We start from the raw sequence: 12,502 nt of genomic DNA, 5'->3' as shown, positions 1-12,502 counted from the left end.
TCAAAAAGACAAGATTTAAGTCTCATGAATCAAGCAGTTCTGTTGGCCACAAAAAAAAATTATATTTACTTTCTGCCTTCCATACATAACATGTGGCATGCATACATAGATCACAGCCTGCATAAGCCAGTCTTACTACCTTCTCCTGTGTCTTTTTACTAGTGCTCTGGCTCCAGGCTGTGTCCCAGTCGTCACTCTCTGTATGTCCTTTGCTCTGGTCTGTATCCTAAATATAAAGTTGTGAGTGGATTTAAATTTAAATTACAAAAGCACCCGACAACCTACATTTTAACTTGGATTGCTGTATAAATCACTATAGGATGTTTTAAAGATAGCACTCTTTACCTCAAGACTTCCCCAGTCTTCATCATCCCACCGATCTAAAGGGTTATCATCAGCATCACCTTCTTCAGGTTCATAATGGGATATTACAGATGAGGTAGAACTGGGAACTGATGCAGGAACAACATCTTAAAAAGACAGAAAAAGTCCAATTGACTACAATATCTGTGCATCACATTTAAATGTCGTTGCACCTCTTTCGCGGTTACATACCTGGGTTATATACACATTGTCACTGTTAGAATGTATGTCACCTGCATATACTGTACAGTAGTGGATGCAACATATAGATTGTAAGCTTGCGAGCAGGGCCTTCCTACCTATATATCTGTCTGTTATTACCCAGTTTTGTTCTATCAATGTTGACAATTGTAAAGCGCAACGGAATATGCTGCGCTATATAAGAAACTGTTAATAAATAAATAAATAATAAACCATTGTGTGGACTGTTTCAATATCTATGGAGTTGCAACATATCTATCTCACTGTGAGGTAAAGCTATGTAAAAAGACAGAGCTGGGTATTCAAGTGTTGGAGCAGTAGGTTATAACTCACCTGGCTTGCTAACCTCTGTGGGTGTTTTAGTTGTGGGTACTGAAGCCTCTGCTGCTGGTGCAGCTTCCTGTCCCCCTGCTGCACTGGTCCGGATGAATTTAGATGTCAAGGAGGAGACTCCAGTGACAGCCCAACCAGCCCATCCACCAACAACACCCGGGTTCACTGATGCTGCATGTACATCTTTTTCTGAAATAAAAATAAATCTGTATATATAAGCAAAATTAGTTCAAACACAAGTAATAAACATTAGTCTGGTTACAGAGTTCAGTACATGCTTGAATTGTAATTTCTATAGGTTCTACCCACTGGAGGAAGAATGGAGTCCCCTTAAAATGTGAAATATTTAGTAGTACATCTGTGACGGAGAATCCCTACTAATGAACAAAATGAAATGTATGTTTGTTGCTCAATCACGACCAAACATTTCAATCGATTGACATGAAAATTAGCATAAAAATAGTTTAGAGGCTGGATTCGATCATAGGATATGTTTTCCCATAACTGCCACTGAAAGAAAAAAAAAATATATAGCATTATATGAATATAGCATTACTATCTTTCCCCAGCAGAGGGTGCTGTGCACTTTCTAGTATAGTTTGCTTCCAGTGTTGTTTCAATAATATATCACACACACAAACACACTTACACTTTATTTAAATAATAATGCCAGGCAAGCATAAGAGCAAGGCTAGAGAAGCAAAAATTGCTTGCAGTTGAGAAACTTCTGCACAAACACAAATGTGAGTGCACAGGTCCGTGACAAACAAAGCTTTGAGAATCTGAGACCCAAGAGCAGACGATTATGCGCTGACAGACTGCTGCTGATAATCAAACCTCATTACGAGCAACCCAACTGGACAAACAGCACGATATAAGGCTTCAACAGCAACGTGTTACACGTGCTAATTTGAATAGGGTTAAATAGGCTTCTATGCTAAAGGACGCTATGATCCTTTCACGGAATACAGCGTTCATCCTCTAATAACAATCGGGAAGATGGAGGAGTGCAAACTATGCAACAGTACAAGATTACGTAGTACAAGAAAAAATATCATCAAAGCTACCATTTCATAAGGATCTTCATAGGAAGAAAATGTACTCATACCCAGGATTCCCATAATACCTATCGATCTACCATTTAAATTCAAGTGTCTCGAGTTACCCCTGAAGATAGCTATTGCCATGTACATCAAGTAATCACAGGGCAGAACTCTGAAAGTGGCAGCTATACACTGGGACACGTCTTGCTTTTCTCAGACAGTTTTATGTTGCTTGCTCACAAGTTTCACGTGGTGGCAATCTGTATATATAAGCGCCAGTAAGAAAAACATTAAATGTTGTGTACAAAACTGGCCTGCGGTGAACTCCTCTAGTCTTGTTTATATTCTTCATAATATTACTTTAAACATCACTCAGATGTCCGCATAATAATTCTCCACAAATATAATTCTTATGCTGATTGGTCATGGATTTGCCCAGGCAATGTCGGATGCAACAGCTAGTGCTACATATAGGACATTGCATGCTACTTAAAACTGCAGACATTAGTACTGTGGATGACTTGCGTCAGAAGTGTCTGAAATTGCGCAAACTGTCTGAAACAGCTCCACAGAGGCAGGCAGTGACTGATCTGGTAGAGAGAGCCAGCAGATTATCATTAATCAGAGCCCCTTCCAAAACACACACTTGTCGGATGATTGTCGTTATCCAGGTGGTCCACTGTTTTGTCACTGGCCAACCTTGCTTGTGTGCAACATGGAGCACCAAGAGGCTGTCAATTCTTAAAGAATGCAGCAGATCTATCCACGTAGAATCAATGGGCTCGGACAACAAGAAAACCAAGAAATCTCCACACCCAGAAGCCATGTCATGGCTCACAGTTGGAATCACAATCTTCTGATGATGATGAAATTGCAGACCTTCATTTGTTTGAAATGAAGGTCTGGTGGACAGAACCGCCCTGAAACTGGGATCTACAGAAAAGGGCCACTAAAGATCCCCATACACGGTAAGATTCAAAGTTGGTAAGTTGAGTTGGACGATTGCCCTTGAATTTCTTCCCTTGAAATTTTTCATAAGATGTGTCAAATGGTGTAAGATTGATCGTTACGATCATAGGATAAGATGCATAGAAGTGTGTCACATCGTACACGATCGGTTGGGATCTCTCTGCAAAACCACTTGATCTGCGATCCAACTAGATGATGGCGGGGACGCAGAAGACTCAAAATACATCTATTTTCAAACGATTGGTCTGTCAAACCTGTAGAAACTGCCAAAATCGTGTTAAATATCGGCCAGAAAGAAGATAACCTTTCAGGTTAGAAAACTCAGCTCCACCGAATAAAGAGGTTTTAAAGGTTGCTTTTGAATCGCTGAAAGGACCAAATTGAGATCCCAAGGCACAATCAGGGGAACAAATGAGAATATAAAACAAACCTTTAAGAAAAGTCTGAATGACCCGATCGTGACCTCAATAGTCAAACGAGCTAAGTCCTGATGGAAGAATGGGCCCTGGCTGAGCAGATCTAGTTGGATTGGCAGCTGTCAAGGATAATCTGACGCCATGTTGAGGATGTCAGAGTACCACAACTGTCTTGGCCAGTTCGTGGGCCACTTGGAGTACTTTAACTCCCTCAGCTTTTGCCTTTTTTAGAAAGCAGGTGAACATTGGAATTCGTGGGAACAGATGCACCAAGTGTTACTTCCACTGGACAGTCACTGTATCCACCAGGACTGCTTGCAGAAATTTCATGCACATCTTGTGGTTTCATGAGAAACCACTGAGTCCACCTCCAGCATACTCCTCCCTTCTACAAGTTAGTTGAAGGCCTCCTGATGAAGGTACTACGCTCCGGGATGAATATTGTGATGGCTTAGGAAATCAGCTTCCCATTTCTCCATGCTGTGGATGAAAACTACAGATATCACTGCCACATTCCTATCAGCCAAGCCAAAAATGTATGTTGCTTGTGCCATCAACATGGAGCTGTGTGACCCTCCTTGGTGGCTGATGTAATTTCCGGGTTGTCTGTGACAACTTAAACACTCGAGTTGCCAAGTTCAGATTGGCTCAAGACCAAAAGGCAAGATGGAGCTGTACATTTTTAACAGATGGGAACATGTGAGCGGAATTGCGTAGAAAAGCAGAAAACCAGCAACTTCATACACAGCAACAGATACCCACTTGGCAGAGAGCAAGGAAGCTCCTGTCTCTGGATGATCAAGATCTTGTCCTGCGGCAGGGACACCTTGCTACACTTCGTATCAAAGATGAGACCCAATAAGACCATGAGCTGTGATGGGATAAGGTTGGACTTTAGGAAGATGCTCACTCAACCATACTGTTCCAACTTCTCCATTTTCAGCTGCAGAGCAGAGTTTCTGAATTCACATTAATGAGGAGATAGTTTAGGTATGGAATGATAGTCACTCCCATGGACTGCAAGTGCTCCGCCATGACCTTGGGGAGGACCCGCCGAGTTGTGGTAACAGCAAAGGGAAGAGCCCTAAACTGGTAATGGGCAGTGCTTACTGAAAATCTGAAGAGGCAGTGATGCCCCTTCCAGATTGAGATATACAAATACACATTTTATATCAATGGAGGCAAGGAACTTGATCTGGTCTATGGAACAGATGACTGTACAGAGTGGCTCCATCTTGAAATTGGCAACTCACTGATGTTAAGTTGAAACTGAGGTTCAAGATGGGTCGAAAGGACATGTTTGAATTTGGAACTAAGAATAGGTAGGAATAAAAACCCAAAGCTGTTTAGTCAAGTGGAAAACTAACAAACACCTTTGAAAGCAGCAGGAATAAGATTAACCCCTGCTAGTTTTTTTCCTTGGAAGTAGTGTTGGGTTGCTTTGTAATTAAAGTCCTAGTTGTCTTTTCACAACGCCGATCTGGCTTTTTTCAAGCCTCTCCCGGGAAATCTTTAATGTAAGAGCCAGATGGAACAAGGAAATCAGATAAACGTCAAGTTCCACTGGATCTTAGAAATTCAAGTTCACGGCGTGGCCTAACCGGCAACAGGATCAGACACACGGTGCAGGAGCTCCAGGCTGACGTCTCTCTAAAGTGCCCATCACCGCTACTTACGGCTCCCTTGAGACCCCAGAACGACCCCCACAGATGGGCCCACGGCGGTGAGCCAGGTTCGCAGAGCCTGGGGACACCTACTACGACCTTGCAGGTTGCAGCCTGCTCACCTGACCGGGACTCGAGCCAGCGCTTTCTGTCTGGTTGTAAGTGATCTGGAATAGACCCATCCACAGTTTTGGCTCCCACTGCGGTTCCATTGCTTCATTCTGAGGAGGGAGATTTTGATATTGGTCTCCCCCTATACTGCTCTACCCAGGAGGAAGAGGTATTCCTGAGAGTTGGACAGATGCCAATCTTCCCTATCCCTCCAGCCTGCACTGGCACGACAGTACCCAGCACACTAAAGTGGAGTGGCCATTGTACCTACTATAATCTGGTAGTGGTGAGAGTTTTTTTTATATACATTAACACCACAATCCTGTCCATCTAAGTATTGGCCCTATACTGTGAGCAATATCAGTTAATATCTGGCATTATATGGTATAAGCAGTCTACCTTTAGTTTTCATTTCTGATATTTTGGCTCCCTCCAGTGGTGGTCTGCCGCCAGTTCACTGCATTTTCTTTTCTAAGAAGCAAGCCATTAGATTTAACCCTCTGATCTATGCCAGCCAGTTGCACTAAAAAATGTATAACCCTGCAACTGTTGCTATGATGGTGTGTGCCCCAAACTCCCTACCACTCTTTGATGCTCTAACGTATATTATTACAAGAGGTTCTAATAGCATTTTGTGAAGTCAGTTGCCTCGGTTCTTTTATTCCAAATGGCTCCGAAGCGCCAGAAAGACCATACGAAGGTTCCTCCTGTGAGTTTTTTTTTTAAACACAGCACACAGGAGCTAAAGGTTCCATGTCCAGAGAAAAGGGAGCTAAACCATCCACTAGACCTGACATGGTATCTAAGCCTGTATCATTAACCTCCACATCACAGGAACCTCTAGGTGACAATGCTCCCTAACTGTGGGCTCCATGAAGCTACCTCTTACGTCCTTTAAATTAGATATTTCCGAATTCAAAGCAGCACTGCAATCCTGCCAATAGTCTGTTGATACCCAAGGAGATCGTACAGACCACCTAAAGAATAAGCTGGAAGAAGTGGTTAAATCGCACAATGATCTAATAACATTGCACACGCAACTCAAGATGGAGGTCACCACCATGAGAGATAAGGATGGGGATCGAGAAGGTAGGTCTTGACGCAATAACATTAAAAAAAGTGTAATTCCTGAATCTGTTACTTATGCTGAACGTAAGGAATTGGTCACAGATTCTTCATGAAACTGCTTCCTACGGTTCACATTACAGACGTTCTCTTGGACCGCATTCATCTCCTACCTAATGCGAGAAATGCTCCGGCTGGGTCCCCCCGAGACACACTTATGCGTACGCATTATTTCCACATTAAGGATGCTATTCTTTGTGCAGCCAGGCCCTCTGAAGTCTCTACTTCGATGCTGGGTAATCTTCAAGTGTTTAAGAGATTTCTCTGAAACTGCCTTGGCCAAACACAGATCCTTTTAGGCAGTCACAAGTGCTCTCCGAAAGGCTAATATTCCATATCGCTGGGATTTTCCCACCAAACTACTGATTACACGGAATGGATCCACCACGGCTGTTTCAACCCCGGAAGATGGACTCAAACTCCTGGTCTCATGGAACCTGGAGGACATTTCCTTAAAAGTTTCCAACAGCCTGCAGATTGAACGAGAATGGTCTTGAACAAGAACTTTATGCCTGACATATCCTTTGTTTATTCGCTTTGTCTATAAATATGTTTTGCTGATGTCATTTGAAGTACGTCTAGGTTACATTGATACCTAAATCATAGGTATTCTACTTCACAACTGGTTAACTCGTATTGATATTTCTTTGCCTATATAGATTTTGGTTAGCTGGTATGTTCTCATTAATGATAATTATACGTCAGTTACTACAATGTTTAATAATTATTCTATTTGGAGGTGGCCTTCTCTAGCCCCTTTCGGGTGCTATTTCGGTTTTAGTTTTTTATTTTGACATTTTTTTTTATTGTGATTATTTTATTTAGTTGTGTTTCTGTCCCCCTATTTATTTTTTTTCCCCAGATTGGGTACAAAGTATATTGTTTTTTTATATTTCTCCAAGTCCATATGTGCTCAGATCACTGGTTTTACTTTGTGCAATGTTTAAATGACTGTCTTTAAATGTTAAAGGTTTAAATTCACCTAATAAGAGACGACTTGCTCTGAAATATTTTTTCAAGAATAAGGCACACATAGTAGTGGTTCAGGAATCACATTTTATTAACTCTTCTTCCCCTAGATTTTTTTATTCTCATTGTTATATGTCTAATGGTTCTCAGAAAAAGGCTGGTGTGGCCCTTTTATTTTCGCACACATAATTTTGTGTTGGCCAACCTGACGAGATTGTCAGGTTGTGCATGTTTGGGAATTATGGGAATTATGGATGGTGCCTGCACTGAACGACATATCGTTCAGTGTGGGCACATTATCCACTGCATAGGATGGAGAACGATTGAACGATTACAATGCTGCAATCGTACAGTCGTTCCACTCTCGTGTAGTGGATTATGCACCTTTATACTGATCAAGAATTGCTACTATTTATGCCCAGAATACCAAAACAAATTTTAATTTTGTAGAAAATGTTGTACCGTCCTCCAAAAATATTGTAAAGGATCAGTTATCCTCTTAGAGGACTTTAATATGGTCCTAGATCCGGCTATGAGCAAATCTATCCCTACTTGCAAATTACGTCCTAAAACCAGATCATTCTAATATGTTCAGCCGAATTTTACTTGAGAATGACCTATATGATATTTGGAGGGCAAAATATCCCTCATTCAGAGATTACACATTTTATTCACACGTACACCGCTCCTATTCGCGGATCGATTTAGCTCTCACTGACAAATGTACGTTGCAGGAAATAAGACTTCTATCCTGCCTATAACATGGTCTGATCATTCAGCTGTTATCTTGTTTTGGGATGTAGGTTTAATTAAAACACCTCCCAGACCCAGGCGTCTTGGCGATTATATATTAAATGACTTAGAAATGAAACAAAACATTTCTCAGACACTTACAACATATTTAGAGACCACTAAACCAGAGGAAACATTGTTGTTACATTCTGGTGCTCCTTAAAAGCAGTCGTGCAAGGTTCCGTGATTCAATCTGTGGCACGACTTAAGAAGGCAGTTATTAAACATCAAACGACCTGGAACTTAAGTTGGCAGATCTGGAATCTAGATATAAAAATTCACCTCTCAATAGTAAATTATATCGCATACTTCTTAAGGTCTGAGAGGAATGGAATGTATTAGCTCTAAAGGTGGTTCATAAAACTATTTTTAAATGGAAACAGAAATTCTATGTTTATGGCGATAGGGCTAGACGATTATTAACGCGGAAGCTGATGGGGAAGTTGGCAAGGGAGAGGATTCGGGTGGTTTTTAATTCTGTAGGGACTAAAGTAACGGATCCTCTGGAAATAGCAAATGCTTTTGCAGATTACTACTCTAAACTTTATAATTTGGCAGAGGATCCCCAAGTACCACAACACACTCCGATGGGTATTGCTAAATTTCTAAATACTATACAGTTACCTTCATTGGATGACACACCTGTTCAGTCTTTAGATGAACCATGGTCAGCAGCAGAGGAAGTGGGTGTGGCTATTGACTCTCTACCATTAGACAAGGCCCCTGGTCCTGACGGATATATTAATACATTTTATAAAGAAATCAAAGTTCACATCAACCTCACCCACCTTGACCTCAGAGAGATCCAATATTGGATTCCAGGAAAAGGATCAGTGCAGAACTCTGGCACTTGCAGGGTCAGCCTAAAAACAACATCTCAAAGAGCATGTCCAATGATGAGGCCAAAGAGAACATTGCTTGCTGCATGGAACTAAATCATGAAGGAGCCTGACTCACTCCTTGGGATTCATCCACTGGGCAAGAAATGGGCTCATGAAAGGGAGTACAAGAAGAAGGGCCGCAACAAGCTGGTCACACTGGAAGTTGACGGTCTGATCTATGCGGAGGAAGATCTGCACCACAACCTTCACTGAGACAGGTGCCTCCATCTCAGCTGCAACCTCTCCACACAGGCGAGAACATTAGTCTCCTGTGGCACAAAAATTTACAGCGATCACCAGGTTGAGAAGAGTTTTGAGGCAATTTAACCTGGTATCGGGAACACGTGAAGCAAGACACAGACATTTCTCCTGCAGCCTGGGACCTGAAGGAAGATTTCTTTTCATACATAATGTAACAATATAAATGAAACACGTGACAACAATCTGTATAATGCAATCAACACAAAGTGCAAGAGAACTAACTGAGTGACACAACATAGTAATTGAATAAACACACCCAGTCAACAAGGGAAGATAGCTTCTGCAGAGAGGGGCAGTGCAAAAAGGAGCTGCTGGCATTAGCAGGTTTGAGCCAGGGTGGCACCACAAGAGCAGTCAATCCCAGCTACAGAGGGACAATTAACTAGAAAGAGGTCCCCAATGTACATGTACCGGCCACCTAACGTCCTCAGGAGCAGAACAGTGCAGCTGTTGGAGAGATCGCAGCAAGCCCTGTCTCAATCACAGTAAAAGCGGACTGCGGACTTGTTCCAGCTACGACTCCCAGAGTAATGGGCAGGGTAACTGCAACAGGAGCAAGGTGACTTGAGATCCCGGATTACCCACTGATCAGTGACTTCTCTACCGGGAGCACAGGAGAATAGGCTGTAGGAGTGGCAGATAGGTTGTGACAAGCACCCTCAAATGTCCCCCAACTTAAAAAAAAACAAAACAAAAAAATCTTACAGCCAATACAGAAATGAAGGTGCTTAGATTTACGGGAGTAGAGGGGCAGAAGGCAGCCCACAGACAAGTTTACTGTAGTCTGCCCTCGTGCATGCTCCTAGAATAGCACCATCTACACCCACATGTTTATCCAGCGTCCGCCAGATTAGATTGCAGGGAAATATAATTCTTAGTGAATAAAAAAAATCATACATAAGTTTTAATTAATGATTTTGAGTAAAGCCACAAAATCACACTGGTGGAAGTCTGGAATTTAAAAATCTCCTTCACAGAAACCTTGCTGAGTTCAGTCTCCACTGCCTGGGAACATGACAACATAACACACAAAACACACTTTGCTGGTCACTTCAGAACAAAAATGTCAAATTGGTGTAACAAGTTCTAGTAGTATGAATATATAGTTTAGTTTAGATTACATATAGTAAAATAAAAGATTTTTATGATTACATTAAAACATTTTGGATCTAATGGGGACAAGAAGATACAGAGGCTCAACAAGGAGATTAATAAATTTCACACAATGTGCCCAAAGTCCAAATGTAATAGCCTGCAATTTTCAGAGAGACCAGTGTGATTTTGACAATTTAGACACTAGATTTAAAGTGCAATCATTTAAAAAGCAAAACCAGGTCCTTAGAGCCCTCACAACATCCAACCAATGACTTAAAGTTGGACTGAAACTAGCCTGATTTAAGTGATATCTTCACTCCTAGCTCTGGTATCCATATATACATTTTCGGGGGCGAAAAACAGTGATTTTTTTTTACAAAAAATGATTACCTTATCCTATTTGTTCAGGCAAGCAAATAGGATAATTCGGCCGAAAACACATAAGATCTGTAATAAGTTCATGTGTTATCGCCATTGACGCATCAGGTCCCAGAAAAAAAAAAAAACATGATATGTGTCGGCGTCGGGCCGGCTTTTGGGGCTAATTGGATAGCCGCCAGGGGATCCATTAGCAGTGCTAATGTACATCTGCTAATTGGATACCACGGTAGGCTGGAAGGTCATCTGAAGAGCCTTGTCTGCTATAAATACAGCAACTTTACCTTACTCCTGATAGTCCGATCTCTCCCATGGCCGGGCCACTGCAGTTGCTGTAGAGGTAGATTAGCTAAAACTTCACTAAAGGTCTGAACTCATTTTGCCAGGCTTTGAGCATTTGGGAAGTGCTGCAAGCTGGAAACAGACAGGATGCACCATCCAGATGACTAAGCATCAATACCCCATAGTTCCAATCTTCTCCAAAAGGATGATGGAGAAGTATGAAAACTAAATGTCGATAAGAGAAGCAATCCATTCCATAAATTATGTATTAAGAATACAATGGTGCTGGAAGTATGTATGTAACTTTGAAATTTATAGCAAATTATGACTATTTTAAAGTCATGTATAAGAATTAAAATATCAGTCATTGACTATAGTGGATTGTTTTTATTTCCATTGTAAAAAATCTAAGTAAAGCAAAAAAATAGTAATAAAAAAGTAATATAATATAAAATAAACATGTAAAGTGCCAGGCTCCAGTGTTAGTCCAGTGTCCCATATGGAATCAGAGAAAGGCATTTATCAGTAAGTACCAAAATCCTGTTTTTAATCATTTGAATAAGATGCACATTTTTAACAAATAAGACACTCTGCGTGAACAATTCGCACAGGATGTGTCAGGCCGGAAAGGTCTATTTGGCGCGACTTGAGCCACAGTATGAACGGGCTCATCTGTAAATATCTTCTTAAGAATAGAAGTTGTCTCCTCCCCCTCTATTCCCCATTGGCCTCAGTTAAGATTAACCAAGCCCGAGTGAAGACGGAGAGTAGAAAAAACATAGGAAGGAAGAAAAGGAGAAGGAGGAAACAACCCAGAAAAGGTACAAGGACCGAAATAGAGAACATGAACCACAGACAAACAGACATTCTGCCCTGGAGGCATCAAAGAGAACCAACAAGAAATCTGATTTGCTCATGGAAACAATACGAGAAACAAACTCGAGAAGCCTGAACCACATCCAGAGAAATTAAGATGCATCGTTGGCCATCAAAACAGGAACCACAAAGGGTTGATTACTGTGGAAGGCCTAGACCACCGTTGGCAAAAATGGCTGGCTTCATGTGAAGTTCAGCCCGATCGCAATGAAAAAAAAAGGTAAGGAGAGCGACAAGACAGAGCCCCAAGCTCTGACACTGTCAGAGTTGAAACGAGAGCCAACAGACAATACTTGAGTTCCACCTCGTCTAGGGGCTCAAAGACATCCAATTGTAGGACGTCAACATCAGGCTGAGATCCAATAAGGCTATAGGAGGCACAAGAGGTGGCTGGATTCAAGGAACTCCCTGCAGAAAGGTTTGTAAATCTGGAAGCAGGGCCAAAGAATTAAAATAAAAACTAAATATTAAATAGGCTGAAAAGCACCCAGCTCCCTCGGGCGCTTAAACTAAACTGAGGCCAGTGGGCTATAGAGGGGAGGAATCAGGTGCACAGCTCCAAATTATTAATAATATATAAATGCAATAGAATTTTGCAATCAATAGAGATTTTTAGCATAATCTTGGCCAAGGTTATGGGCCTACCCACCACATCCAGGTAAACTCTTTAGGCACATTTACAACATTTAATGTGCTTTATTGCACACCTGAGGGAAAGGAGACACCCTCAGTCTGGATTAGCA

At 41.5% G+C, this 12,502-nt stretch overlaps 1 protein-coding gene across 4 annotated transcripts in view; it reads right to left on the bottom strand.

The window, feature by feature from the left end:
• Positions 1 to 12,502, bottom strand: part of SCYL1 (SCY1 like pseudokinase 1) — a 92,012-nt gene that overhangs the window by 32,940 nt on the left and 46,570 nt on the right. For 3 of the 4 annotated variants that reach the window (XM_088480004.1, XM_088480005.1, XM_088480003.1), the window contains exons 13-15: positions 898 to 1,086; positions 346 to 470; positions 140 to 226 (exon numbers count right to left, since the gene is read on the bottom strand). In XM_088480004.1, coding sequence (XP_088336130.1) covers positions 140 to 226; positions 346 to 470; positions 898 to 1,086 — 401 coding nt within the window. The remainder of the gene's footprint in view (positions 1 to 139; positions 227 to 345; positions 471 to 897; positions 1,087 to 12,502) is intronic. The other variant, XM_088480006.1, reaches the window with a different exon arrangement.

The sequence above is a fragment of the Taudactylus pleione genome, unplaced genomic scaffold (assembly GCF_031769625.1).
Source record: "Taudactylus pleione unplaced genomic scaffold, aTauple2 ptg000250l, whole genome shotgun sequence".
NCBI classification, from domain to species: domain Eukaryota; kingdom Metazoa; phylum Chordata; class Amphibia; order Anura; family Myobatrachidae; genus Taudactylus; species Taudactylus pleione.
The sequence above is the reverse complement of the archived record's forward strand: the minus strand, read 5'-3'. Positions and strand labels throughout refer to the sequence as shown.